The 14,422-nt window shown below is 34.8% G+C and overlaps 2 protein-coding genes across 3 annotated transcripts; both read left to right on the plus strand.

Annotated features, from left to right (window-relative positions):
* Positions 1 to 2,231: 2,231 nt before the first annotated feature.
* On the plus strand, positions 2,232 to 5,084 carry LOC105171687 (HR-like lesion-inducing protein-like protein). The gene is made up of 5 exons (XM_011092879.3): positions 2,232 to 2,455; positions 4,220 to 4,334; positions 4,441 to 4,530; positions 4,633 to 4,731; positions 4,828 to 5,084. The coding sequence occupies exons 1-5, from the start codon at positions 2,388 to 2,390 to the stop codon at positions 4,927 to 4,929; spliced, it is 474 nt and encodes a 157-aa protein (XP_011091181.1). The 5' UTR covers positions 2,232 to 2,387; the 3' UTR covers positions 4,930 to 5,084.
* Positions 5,085 to 5,837: 753 nt separating this feature from the next.
* On the plus strand, positions 5,838 to 14,107 carry ARP9 (actin-related protein 9). Of its 2 annotated transcripts, none has more exons than XM_088886160.1 (20): positions 5,838 to 5,945; positions 6,039 to 6,111; positions 6,232 to 6,341; positions 6,447 to 6,506; positions 6,626 to 6,691; positions 6,815 to 6,920; positions 7,673 to 7,878; positions 8,232 to 8,352; positions 9,059 to 9,123; positions 9,408 to 9,497; positions 10,460 to 10,510; positions 10,913 to 11,044; positions 11,616 to 11,705; positions 11,841 to 11,911; positions 12,000 to 12,193; positions 12,270 to 12,313; positions 12,389 to 12,438; positions 12,673 to 12,718; positions 13,365 to 13,415; positions 13,550 to 14,107. In XM_088886160.1, exons 1-20 carry the CDS (start codon positions 5,943 to 5,945, stop codon positions 13,691 to 13,693), a joined length of 1,773 nt encoding a protein of 590 aa, XP_088742286.1. In that variant the 5' UTR covers positions 5,838 to 5,942; the 3' UTR covers positions 13,694 to 14,107. The 2 variants fall into 2 exon arrangements, with proteins under 2 accessions (XP_088742286.1, XP_088742285.1); XM_088886159.1 differs by lacking the exon at positions 5,838 to 5,945 and having other exon boundaries at positions 5,952 to 6,111; positions 13,550 to 13,693; positions 13,900 to 14,107.
* The last annotated feature ends 315 nt before the right edge of the window (positions 14,108 to 14,422 follow it).

Here is a 14,422-nt window from a genome sequence, read left to right on the forward strand (position 1 = left end):
TTTCTTTCTATTATTTCTGTCTCATTCTTTTTATCATATTTTCTCCTTATTAGGCCAGTAACAACTGTCTACCCTTGATAAGAAATACTTTAACGTTCCATTTGCATGGTTATTTTGAGTATTTTGGAAGGATTTTATTGCATAGATCTTTGAATGACCATCTTTTAAAGGTAGAAGTTATGATATTTTTTTTGGTGAAAATGGAATAAAAATGGATAATTTGAAGAGTGATCAAGAGAAGGGATGATAAAAACAAACTTGATCACCCACACGCTTTATTGAGTACTTGAGTCCGTCTGCACAAAAGTTAGCTATTTGGAAAGATTTTTTATTGAGCTTTTTATTTTTTTTCAAACTGCAAGTTGGAAGATAAGAGAGATGACGTTATTTAATGGTCTTAAGATTGAGAATCATGGATCCAAATATATATGTCATTAGAATGGATCATCTTCCACCTTTTCCTTTTCTCTTTAGTTTTATGTTTCTCTATAGGATTTTAGGTTTTCTCGTACACAATATGTCTACATAATTCCCCTTTTCGATTAAAAAAAAACGTTGAATCCAATTGTTATGTTTTGAGGTCTTGAATTTATCTGATTTTGCCAAGTATTTTTTATCTTGATTTATTGTATGGAATAGTTATTATTGATAGATCTGACAATTCGATTCAATGTTCATTTTTCTATTACTATTCATGAACTCAATGACCTGTAATTGTCATGAATGATTGGTGCGAGTAGCAAACAAATTAATTATATGCTTTTTGTAACTATATCAACTGTTTGATCTAGGTTTAACTATATCAGTTGTTTGATCTATATTTAGCATCACCTGGCAATTATAGTCATATATTAATCATCAATGTCATATATCTATATCTAATTACAAACTATTATTAAAGCAGAATGTCATCTCAATATCCACCTCACACGTTGGTGGGATTCAAACACATGACCTTAAAGTTATGAAACCTCAGGGTCACCAATTTGATTACTACGACTAGACTAAGAAATTTATATCTAATTCCCTTAAAATTCAACCTGATTACACTACTAAAACCCTCATCCAGATTTTCCCTGCAACTCACCACCATACACAACCGCCGTCAACGCGACTCACCATCGCTTGCTCACTGCCTCAAGACCGTTTGTCAACCTCCATCTAATATTGATCATTTGCATATAAAAATTATAATTATCGGTTACTAAACATATATATTTGATATTGATGATTGTAATCGAATTATTAAAGAAATAATAGTTGATTGCTTTTTCTTAAAAAATAAAAAACAAAATGTGTGTTCTGATGTAGGTCTGATGTTTCCATACGAAATTATGGCTATACTAGATTGTCTAATTGACCGTTTCTATTGAAAAGCAAGGAATAGTTGCAAATGTAATATTTCAATTATAATATTTGATACACAATATAATAATATTTTTAAATCAGACAATGAATTTAGGTTGAACAAAAAACAACATACACATATTAATATAAAAGTAGATTAACACCTACATACATAGGATCGGACTCACAATCTTTTAGTTGTGTTAAAAGTCAATAAATAAAACTACAACCATTATCAAAGGATAAATTATCTATTTATTTAAAATATAATGATTCAATACTAAGAATTAGTACTGAGTCAAACTAATCTAATTATAGTAAAAAAAATATTCTAATCATATACAATGATACGATCTACGTATATAATAAAACAGAAATACATTGAAATCATCTAAGCAAGTGTCATGATCAGTACTTCTTTGTGTTCTATTTGCTACATAAGGATTCATGTATTTTTTTTTAAGTTTAAATTTAGATAAATATATAACTCTCATTTTTTATTAGAGTTCGAATCCCGCCTTATGCGATGAGTATTATTTTTATTTAATAGTAGGTGTATTATTTCAATGATTTATTAATTACTCATTTTTGTGTTATAAAATTTGAATGATTTAAATGTTTTATTTATAAATACATAATTCTCCAAAAAATTAGCATAGATACTAACAAAGTTAGACATAGATTGCAGGATCTGAACAATACCAACTGCACGTAATTGTAGGAAGAAGCACCGGACTCAAATAATCCTATTCCTATTCAAACTCATTAACATTAATCAAACCAAATTATCCCAACGTAATTATAATTAATTAATTAAAACATAATTAGAAAGCCAGTAAGTAAATAAATAACAGCAACCAACCAACAAACCAACAGAGATACACCACACCTACTACTACGAACAGTACACACATCTCAATCCTACCCAAATTCAATTTCCTTCCTTCCTTCATCCCTTCTCCACCTCTTCTTCTTCGCACACCCATTCCTCTGCCCAACGCACGCACATCACGCAGTGAAAGGCAAAGCCCGAAATAACAATGGGTTTCTTTTCTTTTCTTGGAAGGGTGCTCTTCGCGTCTATCTTCATCCTCTCTGCATGGCAGATGTAAACTCGCGAACGCTCTTTGTTGTTTTGATCCATTTTTTTCGTTTTCTTTGTAATTAGATCTGTTTGTGAAAGTGTTGGTGGGTCAACGTTTTTCGTGGAGGGCTGTTGCGTGTTTCAGATCTAGCTTTTTCTGCGAGGCGGAGGCTTTTGATTTTCTCTTTTTTGAATTACATGTTATTTGGTATTATTTCTGTGTGTGGTTGATTATTTGGTATCGGGATGTTGCAGTAGTGGGGAACTGTTGTTCCTACGAGGACATGGTGTTCAGTGTGTTTGGGGTTTTGGGTCACAGCAATATGCAATTTGTTCTTGGGATTTTTTCATTGGTTTGTTTTCACGCTTCTTGATTGGCACTCTGTTTCTGGAATTCGGTTTTTTGTTGCCCATATGAAAATCTGGGATTATCTTGTGAAGGAATTGCTTTTTTCCAAATTTTAGTAGGAAGAATGCGAATACGTTAAATTTGTAGTTTCCCACTGGTTTGTTTTGTAAAGGTATCCTCTTGTTTGTCTGAGCTTGAGTCTCTGCTGAATGCAGCTTCTGTTTCTTTTATCTCCATGCAATGAGTATTCTTGTGGTTTTTTCTTTTTGAGAAGCGTAGAGAGGTATGTTTTAGGAAGGGCTTGATCTGTAGTCGTATGAATTGGTGACTAATTCCCAACTTTGCTGAAATGAAACGATTCAGCAATAGTTATTTTTTCCTTTTTGTCGTAGCTTCAGTGAATCATCAATGTGAGCTCTGGATGAGTGGATCAATGTAACATTTTGGATGTTGGATCGACTTTTCTAAAACACAGTGGAAGTATGTAATCTTTGAGTTGTTCTTAGGTGAATTGGTGTTCAAATAGTAAGAATGTAAATAGCTAATTTGACAGCAATAGTTATCAAGTAGCTCACGGTTGTCAAGACAACTTGTAAGGAAACACTTGGCAGGGATTGCTTCATTTCACAGTTATTGAAATTGAATTCAAACATCTTATAATCAATAAAAAAGGAACTAAAAACTAAACCTTTAACTACCCACCACAATGGCTGTGTGCAGCCCAGCGACTCTACCCCAATATAAATTGAGGATGAGATGATCGTGATAGTGCTGAATCACTAGTCATGACATACAAACAGTAGTTATGATATTATTACAATCAAGAATCTCTAGCTTAAACAAGTGCATGAAGTAAATTAATGTTCAATACATTCTGTTTATACTATGTTTAGATACAAAATTACACTATGAGATTTTTTCTCTGGTTTTTTTGTTGGATGCTATATGCAGGATTTGATTTAGTCCGTAAATTTTTGCCATTACTATATTGAGGAGAAAAATGATAGATGAATGAGTTACAAAGCGTACTGAGTTCCCTTATATAGATTCTCCTTGCAGGGACATATTATAATAGTCATATATCAAATGAAAACATTCTTCAGTTTTAAAACTAAATGGGTTCTTCGTTTCATTGATCTATCACCCCAAAATAGTAGTTTTGGTGGTGAAATTTCATAGACTAGCCGGCTCTTCAGTATAGCATCTTCAGCACTGCCAACGTTACTAATCTCATTGTAACATTATGCATCTTGAAATTGATATGAAACTGATGAAATAGCACTTGTTTACTTGATGTATTTGTTAAGTTCAAAATTGTTGGTCGAAGTTATATTAAAAATACTAGTTTGATGTAAAAGCTCGACTATCATGAATCGTTTGGACACCCAATCCAAGAACTAGTACTGTTTCCTTGTAGTGATATGGCTTGCTCCTCTTAGGTTCAATGAATTCGGAGAGGATGGTGGACCTGCAGCAAAAGAGTGGGCTCCCAAATTGGATCTAGTCAAGAAGCACATCGATGGACTAATTGGAAAGAATAATTTGCACATTGATGTAAAGCTTCAATGAACTTGATTCATATTCCTTTTCTTCCTCTAATAATAGGATTAAGAAACTAGTGTTTGAACTAATGTTATTGACTTTGATATGTGTTTTACAGGTTAGGACTTTTGTTGCTGCCTGTATTTTTCTGAAGGGATTGGGAGGTCTTTTGTTTGTGCTAGGCAGCAGCTTTGGTGCTTATCTTCTGGTTAGAACTCTTATCCTGCCTCACTATGCAATATTTGCCTTTTACTCAATCTTTGAAGGAAATTTACAGAACACTCACACGCATATTGGCTCAATTCTGCAGATATATTACTTGATATTGACCACTCCATTGTTGTATGACTTCTACAACTATAAAGTTGGACAGCCAAAATTCTTTGGACTCTTACAGGAGTTCCTCCAGGTACAACCTATGCATAAAAACTTGTAGCACCCCAATATTTCTTGTGAGTTGCACGTCAAATTCTTCTTCATGAACTCGTTACAAATTTCTTGGCAGTGTGTGGCATTCGTTGGAGCACTGCTATTTTTCCTCGGCATGAAGAGCTCTATTACAAGGAGGCAACCCAAGAAAAAGACCCAAAAAGCTAAGGCAGCTTAAATGCATGAAAGCATGAGGCTCCGGTAGATTGTTTAGTGAATGAAGTTTGATCAGAAACTTAGGATTTGAATTAGACGCAGTCGGTTATTTAGAACTGTACTATTCTATATCAGCTTCCATTTGTTGGTGGTGTATTCTGTCCCCTTCTATTCAAATTTTCGCCCAACAAAGCTATTGATTAAGACCTTGTTTGGAAGTGATCGGATGTTTTGATGTCGTTGAGCACTTGGTTTCTTAAATTCAAATATTTCTTGGTTATCCAGAGTTTATCCCTCTTGCAGAACCTGCTCCTCAAGCTCTTCTTCAATCGCTGTGTTAAGGCTGTAACTTGTAAGCCTTGCATTGTAGGGGATGTTTGGAATGTTTATGTTTTCATTTTCAATTTTTAATATTTAAAACAATAATTAAAATAAAAGCAGGTTTGTTTATACTCATTTGTCATTGAAGAAATATTGATTTGATATAAAATACACACTCGTATTCTTGATAACTAATCCAAATATATTTTCGTTTCACATGAAAGTCATTCAAAATTTAAAAGATTATATTTTCGTTTCACATGAAAGTCATTCAAAATTTAAAAGTGAAAGTATCTTGTACGCATATTGCTGCGATCCGCTAAAAATGAAAAAAATGAAAATACAATTTCTTGTTATAAATTCTTTAAATATAAGAAATAACTAAAATTAGATACTATAATCTGTTTATGGATTTTTTTTTCTAAATATATTGGAGTTTGCCGTCACGAACATCTGTGTAATTTCATCCAAGTACTGTTTCATTTCTCTAAAATTCAAGTGACGTTTCGTCGTTCTAATAAACACAAAAAATAAAACAAAATGAAATAAAGTCGCTGCAGGGACGAACACGAGATATAGATCAACGAGCACGAGTCAAATATTAGAAGCAAAATAAATAAATAAATAAATAAAAATAAAAATATTAGAAGCAACAAAACTGCCGGGTGCTGCACTGTAAACACAGCTGCTCTATGCTTCCAAACTCTCTCTGCCATGGTGAGCAAAAATCACACTCACTCCACACACTAGAAATTCTCTAAAGAAATCATCTAACGATTCGTTTTCTGGGTTATGCTTGGATGCACTCAGGATTACCTTAAAACAGTCGTCCCCTCTCAACTCCTAGCCGAACGCGGCTCCAACCTTGTCGTCATCAACCCAGGTTTCTGGAATACACCTTCAAATAATTTACATGTTCTTAATTTTGAAATTTCGAGTCTAATAAAGTTATGGAGTTGTTTTAAATTTCCGTATTTGGTTTTGTTTTTGTGGGTTATTGTAGGTTCAGCGAATGTGAGAATAGGACTAGCACAGCAGGATGCTCCGATTAGTGTCCCACATTGCATTGCTAGACGCACATCTCAAGTCCCCAAAAAGAATGTTCAGGACCAGGTGACTGCGTTTTCCAGATTTCCCACAACTTTCACTTGTAAACTTTTGCTTTTCTTTATGTATAACTCATTATTTTTTAAGTTTTTCTAAAATTTGTTTGTGCAGTTGCTTAATTCTCAGGTTACCACAGCGCAGCACATGGAGCGAGAAAGGGCTTATGACATTGTTAGTTAAAAAACTTGATTACATGAATTCATAGAGTGAATTGACTGTATGTCTATGGTGCTTTCAAATTGTTCATGTAACCATTAAGTGTTTGTTTTGTTTATGTGTTCAATCATCAGATTGCATCGCTGTTGAAAATTCGGTTTTTAGATGAGGAGGTGACTAACAGTCAATACCCACAAAAGGTAATGTTTTGGATTATGAGTGGAGATGACTGTAATGCACTGGGATATTGTCTTTAGTTTAACATATATTTTGAGATTCTTCAAATAGTTGTTCCTGGTAATCATTGGGGTCCCTTTTTGTAGATGGGCCGTGTGGATTCATTGCCTCCTCAAAGTAATAACAAAAAAGAGACAGTTATTCCATGGACTGATGTGTTTGAGAAACGCACATCCTCATCCTCAGCTGAAGGTTTGTAGGATTTTAAGGTTGTTTCACTTGCATAACAAGATATATGACTCCTAGTAGTTAAAACTTCTAGTCATGGCAAATACTAGTAACAAATATATCTGATTATATAGGCTGTGAAGTTCTTCAGTATAGCGGCACGCGTAGTGTTAGTATGAGCATAGGGTACTTTCACTAGTTGTTTTTGGTTATTTACTTCATCTTCCTAGGTTTTATTGAAGATTTTAAATATGTTTCAATTTGTTTCTACACATCTCAAGGAAATTAAAGCAATAATCAGTTGTTGCTCTCTGAGGGTAAAATTTTTCTCAGTTTCCATTATTATTTTCACATTTGACATGACAGTGTCATTCTTTTTTCTGTAATCTTCATTGCTTAAAAAGAAACATAATTCGTCCAATGTTTTAGAAAACTGTTATCTAATTCTTTGTTCTACTTATCTTCTTTGCTAAAATAAACTTAATACTTGTCCTAGGATGCAATAGTTAAGCCAGTACATTTTTGTTGTTCGATAATTCTTTCTTACTGTTTTTGCTCAGAAATAGTTGTGACACTAGAACTCCAATTAATATGTTTGTTTCTCTGAGGAAGTTGTGCACTAAATATGATCTGCTTGTTTGGGAACACTTTGATCGCCTTTGGCATTGCTCAGGAATAATAAGGGGTGCAATTTGATACTTATCCCAGATATCAACTTCTTTGATTTGTAAATTTGTTTGTTATTTTTTGTGGTGTCAATAACAGTGTTGTTACAGGAAGTTCACTGAGCTCTGGAGAGTCTTTAGTCCAGAAGGAAGGTAATGTCAATGAGGAAGAGGATCCCGATTCAACTGGACCTAAATACAAGGAGTATATTTGTGGTGAGGAAGCTCTCAGAATATCACCGATTCAACCATATTGCTTGCGTCGGCCTATTCGCAGAGGGCACCTCAACATTTCTCTGCATTATCCTATGCAGCAGGTGCTGTTTACCAATTCCCTCCCCTGCTTTTGGATGATACTAAGATCCTTTTGCTACTCTGTGCGTCTGAACTTCTTATTAAAAATGTCATTTCTCCAAGTGATTGATTTATTGAGGAATGATTAGCTTGTCTACTTTCCTGGAAGGCTTCCAGATCACCAGGCTCACTTACATTTATCCTGCAATTTTGAACAATTTCAACTCATTCATGCATTTGTTCTTGAAATGAGTTGCCAAATCCCTGCTAAAGATTAGCTGTAACTGTTTTAAATCATTACAACAATTTATGATAGTTGCTTTATAATTTGGTATTAAGCTCTGAGCATCCCCAATGCAATTTATTTGCTTTTCAGGTAATTGAAGACATGCATGCTATCTGGGATTGGATTTTGGTTGAAAAACTACACATCCCTCATAGTGAAAGGCATATGTATTCTGCCATTCTTGTTGTTCCGGAGACTTTTGATAACCGCGGTAATTGTAATATATTGCTCTCATGTTTACTCAAGTTGATCACCATTGGCCAAATCACTCTATGTTTGTTGTTTTATTTGTCCTAAATTTTGCAAATCATATGATGCGAGGCCTTAGGTGGATTGGTTAGCATGGGACGTCCTCACATGCTTATGTGGATACACAGACATAATTCACCCTCCTCTTTAGTTATGGCTTATTTTGGCCCAAGTTGGCACACTCTTGATTAGGCTAAGAAGTGGGCAACTTCTGTCTATTATGATTTACATCATAAATACCAGGCTGATTTTACTGCAAGGTGTTTCTTAAGATCTTCCTTCATTTATCTTATGGTGGGGAGATAAGTTATAAGAAGAAGATCCATTTTTCAAGGAATGGAATATAGCTATGGGGTGAAAGGGTGTCTGGAAAGAATTAACTATGTATCAATTTTCAATAAGTAACTCCATAGTCATGTTATAATCATCATATCATTATCTTTTTACATTTTCAAATGATTATGGATATACTGACGGTGTAGAAACAACATTTTGTATATCAAATCTGAATAAAGACGTTGAAGTAAAAGCAGGGGGTACTATGGTTGACCTTGCTATTAATATTCAATATTGTAGTCCATTTTTCATGTAGTTGCTGATCTCTAACCTCTTATCCAGTTTTAATGTGAACTTGACATGTTTTCTGCATATTGTTCTTTTCTTCGCAGAAATAAAGGAACTCCTATCAATTGTACTTCGAGACTTGTGTTTCAGCACAGCAGTAGTCCATCAGGTAATACGTTCCATCAAATCTTCCATCACTCCTCTATAATATTTTACAATTTTGCTGCACTTAACTGATTTCAGCAATAAGCTGCTAGATCTTGTCAGGGACACTTGAAAATGTTCAGGATTGACTCTTGACTTGGATTCTTCATATCTTTTTCATGCATAGTACATATCACACAAGCTCTTTATGGTCATTCTGCTGAGTTACTTTGCTTTTTCTTCCCTTTCCTTCCTTAGTTAATATTCTACCTTACATTCATCTAGCTATTTCTTTGACATATAATGCAGGAAGGGCTTGCTGCTGTTTTTGGCAATGGCTTATCGACGGCATGTGTTGTGAATATCGGTGCTCAAGTGACATCAGTTATCTGCATCGAGGTATCTTCTTATTACATCAGTTGTGCAGTTCTTCTCTATCTATTCTGAGAACTTTGATCCTCATATAGATGCTAGAGTACTTGAGGCTAATTGCATTACTGTGTTTGTATATATGTATCAGTATATGTATTCATTTATATGTTTTATATATATAAGGGTAAATTACGTTAACATGTTTTAAGGTTAGATGTAATTACAAAAACACCTCATGCCATTTACAAAATTACAAGTACACCCCCCTATTCAAAGGCGAAAGTTTACACAATCACCCCCTTAGGGGATGTACTTGTAATCTTACAACGAGCCAGGGATGTTTGTGTAATTATACCTATCCTGAGGGGGTTTCAATGTAATTTACCGTATATGTTATATTCGCAGTTCCATGCTCCTAAAAAATCAATCGAGAAAATCAAGTTATTGAATTTGCTCGACATCTTAGTCACCATATTTTCTGTCATCGCCATCATCAAAGTTCAAACTCGGCTGTCATCACTATATCATATCGCCATCATCATTGTCGAACTCAGACTATCATCACTATGCAAGGATTGTTGATTTATTTCCACCTTCACCTCATAAAGGATTGGGCAGAGAGTTACCTTTTCATGACCAGCAGTGTAAAAGTGCATGTCTTTTCCCTTCTCGTTTTTTGGGGCAATCGTTGTAACTTCAAGTTGGTCCCTCCTTTTTCTCCTTCATCATGTTATTATTCTTCCTGTTGGATTATGCTGTTAGTCTTTTGTCACCTCCATTACTTTTGATAACGCTTCGAGGACAGAGAATAAGCTTTGTGCTTCTCTTTTCCTCTTTGCCTGTAAGGTTTGTGTATAGTTTCTGATATACAGGTTTGCTTCTGGCACATGCCAAATGCAAAGACAATCACGCATGCTTGTCTTGGACAAAATTACCTGATACAACAGATACTCCATACTTGGTCCTGATTATCTTCTGTCGATGTTTAGGATGGAGTGGCTCTCCCTACTACTCAGATTACTCTACGATATGGTGGAGAGGTGAGGATAAGGCTCCCGAATTTCAACTTGATTAGTTTATTCCACTAGAGTACTGTAAATACAAAAAGCTTGAACATATTTCTGTGCGTGATCCATAAGTGATTTTGTTGTTTTATTGATGTGCATGATTTTTCTCTCCAAATAGAGGAAAAACTTACTTTCATGAGGATGTAGCTTACTTGGTTCCTTTTTTCCACAATCTTTTCCTTGGTCTCTGTTGGTCAATCTCAAAAGTTCTTGGTAATTCGATGTTCAGATGAACAATTACATGAGATATACCTGTAGCCTACTAATTTGATCTGAGCTCTTGGGTTTACTCCTTGCTTAGCTTCATGGTTTCGAGTAAATCATATCATAGTGCAATGCTCTATCCATAAGAAACAAATAATTGTGCTATTTCAGGATATATCAAGATGTCTCCTCTGGACTCAGCGGCATCACCAGACATGGCCACCAATTCGTACGGATGCTCTGACAAAGCCCATAGACTTGTTGATGCTGAATAGACTTAAAGAATCTCATTGCCAGATCAGAGTGAGTCAACCACACTTCTACTTGCAAATATCATTTATATGATATTGATAAGCACATATTTCAAACACATTTTGTTATGCTACATGGATTTGTATTTTCTGGTTTCCGTAAACTTTTGGAAAGGCACTCTTAATTTCTACAGATATCTTTTGCTGAATTTGATGGTGTGAATGATCCTTTTGCTTCAACATATGTCATTGAACAGTTTTGATTTTGAGAAGTTTTAATGGATTGAATTATCTTCTCTATATCAATTTCTAAGATCCTATAATTTTTTGAAAGAAAGGTATCTAGTTGATATCTAAGAAATATAAATTTGTAGGCACATATTTAAACTGTTAAGTCGTTGATCTAAAGGTGTTTGTTTGACATTAATAGACATGGATAGACGACTATCCTCTGTCATTGAGGCTGCATCTGGGAACTTAAATAACCTGAAAGAGGTTGAACATGGATGCCCTCCACAGAAATAGTTGAGGCCTTCTCTAACTATGAGTTCGGGGTTTGAAGCATTGGAGTTTCTCTAATAGTTCAGTGAAAGATGTGTTTTAATTTTCTACTCTATATTCAGGAAGGAGAAGTTGAAGCTGTTGCTGTAGTTCATTCATATGAAGACAGTGTGCCACCTGGATCTCACAAGACAAGACTGACTGCACTTAATGTACGTGACTCAAACTTGCTGTTGCAATGACATTAAATGTAAAGAAAATCTTGCTTTAATTGGAAATTTTGTTTATGCCTTTGAGCATATTGAGTTTTTTCTTTTTATCTATCAAATTCCTTAATGTGGAAACAGGTTCCTCCTATGGGTTTGTTCTACCCAATGCTTTTGGTTCCAGATGTTTACCCTCCACCACCACGGACATGGTGAGTTATAAGTTACCGGTTTTATTTTATGGGATCGATTTCCTAATTCCCTTGTCCATCTCTTGATAGATCCAGTGTGCATTCCCAGGTTCAGTGATAATGAGGATATGCTGGAAGAAACTTGGGATTTTCCCAGAAGATCCGACATGTCTGATGGTTACTATCCTGGTACTAGTGGATTTTTCCCCATGTGGGAAAACTACCCTATATTTCAAGCTAAGCCAAAAAAACAGGATAGTATTGGTCTTGCTGATGCTATTACAAAAAGTATTCTTTCAACAGGTATATTTTACTTTCATTTCTGCCAAGAGTACACAGGTTTTCTTCTGCTGACTTTCTTTGACTTTAAAAATGTCAGGTCGTATAGACCTGCAAAGAAAGTTGTTCTGTAGCATGCAGCTGGTGAGTTCTACCATCCACGTAAGCTTTTCAGAGTTATGATTAAGTTGGAATGTATGACACGGTTCAGTTTTTCAGATAGGTGGAGTGGCTTTAACCGAGGGTCTCATTTCTGCAGTTGAAGAGAGGTTTGCTATATTCTAGTTTGAAAATGGTAGTTTCACTTGAAATGCATTAGTTGTAGGAATGCACATGGAAGAAAAATGTTGCAGCCATCATCCATACGCTTTCAGTTTTCCCTGCACCGTCATTTCCCCACTCATCTTTCCAAAGCTAAAATAAGTGCTTGTTTAAGCAGCATAAGGGATATTGTCATATATATCGTGTTAATTACATGACCTTACCCATGTTTCCTCTTGCAGAGTATTGCATGCAATTCCTTCTCATGAAGCCATTGATACAGTTGAGGTCAGATTTTTATGCTTCATATTATCTTACAGTGACTTCTCTATTTATGTCAAACGAGATTGTTTTTGCTTGCTTAAGGTATCAGCCGAAGTTCTTTGTGTCAGCAAAGACATTATCAACTCAATTCAGGATGGCCCTCGATAATTTCCATCCTGATGGTTGATTTATCCTTAAAAGATATATCTTTGATGCTATATGCTTATCATGTATTTCATATATGTTCTCTTCCAAGTCAATGATACATGATATATGGTGCCCCAAAGGAACTCAAAAATTTCCTCTTGAAAGCCAAGATAAACTGAAAGGCTTCTATCTTCAATCACATTATTTTTCTCAATGCTATATTGTTCTTTGCTTGCTTATCCAAAATTAGTTTATGGTTAATCCTATACTTTCTCTGTAATTTTGCTGGATGATGTTTTTTTGTTAATAGTCAATGTATTTCGCTGGTTCCCTTGAACATGCAAAGTGTCTTGAGAATTTGTGTGTAAATCAGCCGAAGAGGAGATGCAATATAGTCCTTTTGCTGAATTTCGTTTTAATAATTTTTCCTCCACTCTGGTTATTATCCTTTGATGTTGCACTTCCCTTTGCTCTCTAATGGCAGTTCTACACCGTCGTAATTTGATATATGTAACATTGACAGGTTTTGCAATCTAGAACAAATCCCGCCTCTGTTTCATGGAAAGGTGGAGCTGTAAGTATCTTCTATGAACTGACTTTGGTTGGTTTTGTGGCATTGAGCGTGTACAAACTGTTCTATACTATATATAATCATCTGACCTGTAGAGAATAGAACACTATTCAATTTCCACAAAATGTTTGGTGCAGATACTTGGTATCCTCGATTTTACACGTGATGCATGGATACATCGTGAGGACTGGATCAGGAACGGGATTCACATCGGTAGTGGTAGAAAGTACAAGGATTCGTATTTTCTTCAAGCCCAAACCATGTGTTACCTAAATAACTAGGTACAACGTTGTCATACTTCGCTATTTGGGTGACATGATGTGTTTGAGGTATCCTATAGGCGCTTCAGACATCGAATGATGAAATTGATGTGTCAACGTTATATCGGAAATCAGAGCCGGCTGCTGCAGATGGTTGCATTTGTATATTTCCCATTTAATAAGTGGTTAATTTACTTTGCTGCTTGTCTTTCCTACTGTCCTCGCAGGTTGAACTGACCAACATACCTGACCCTCTTAAGGAGCTTTCAGCGGCTTTCACAATTTGGATTAACGTTTCTGAACTTGTCCCTCTTACATCCTTGCTCATGAAAATACCCTTTGGACCTTTATGTCTTGTACATGCTAACAATAATTTTTCTTCGAGTTCGATGTAACAATCTTTTTTGCTTTACATAGATATGATTTATTACATTATTCGCCGTATCAGGATTTTAGGTGAATGAATATATTATAATTTCAAATTAAAACTTATAGGGTTACCCACCTCAAAATTATACTTTAACCCAAAACTTTTATAAAAATTATGTTTATACTCTATTTGAAAAGTATCCGCACTTGACCCTCTTTTATTAGGATTTGAAATAAAAATATTGACGTCAAAAAAAATTATATATATATATATACACATGGATTTTTAATCTTGTCAATTCATTTAATATTTTTATGTATATTTTTGTACTTATTAAAAGAATAAATATGATATACATATATAGAAAGAGAGTGAGGTTA

The sequence above is a fragment of the Sesamum indicum genome, linkage group LG10 (genome assembly GCF_026168435.1).
Source record: "Sesamum indicum cultivar Baizhima isolate 11 linkage group LG10, ASM2616843v1, whole genome shotgun sequence".
In the NCBI taxonomy this organism is placed as follows: domain Eukaryota; kingdom Viridiplantae; phylum Streptophyta; class Magnoliopsida; order Lamiales; family Pedaliaceae; genus Sesamum; species Sesamum indicum.

What these genes read in the sequence shown, in the direction of transcription:
- LOC105171687 (XM_011092879.3), top strand. Translation starts at nt 2,388, where the DNA reads ATGGGTTTCTTTTCTTTTCTTGGAAGGGTGCTCTTCGCGTCTATCTTC. An exon ending in AGAATAATTTGCACATTGAT is followed by an intron (nt 4,335 to 4,440) that starts GTAAAGCTTCAA and finishes TGTGTTTTACAG; the next exon opens with GTTAGGACTTTTGTTGCTGC. An exon ending in TCTTACAGGAGTTCCTCCAG is followed by an intron (nt 4,732 to 4,827) that starts GTACAACCTATG and finishes ATTTCTTGGCAG; the next exon opens with TGTGTGGCATTCGTTGGAGC.
- ARP9 (XM_088886159.1), top strand. Translation starts at nt 6,021, where the DNA reads ATGCTTGGATGCACTCAGGATTACCTTAAAACAGTCGTCCCCTCTCAA. An exon ending in AAAAAGTATTCTTTCAACAG is followed by an intron (nt 12,194 to 12,269) that starts GTATATTTTACT and finishes TAAAAATGTCAG; the next exon opens with GTCGTATAGACCTGCAAAGA. An exon ending in TTTCATGGAAAGGTGGAGCT is followed by an intron (nt 13,416 to 13,549) that starts GTAAGTATCTTC and finishes TGTTTGGTGCAG; the next exon opens with ATACTTGGTATCCTCGATTT.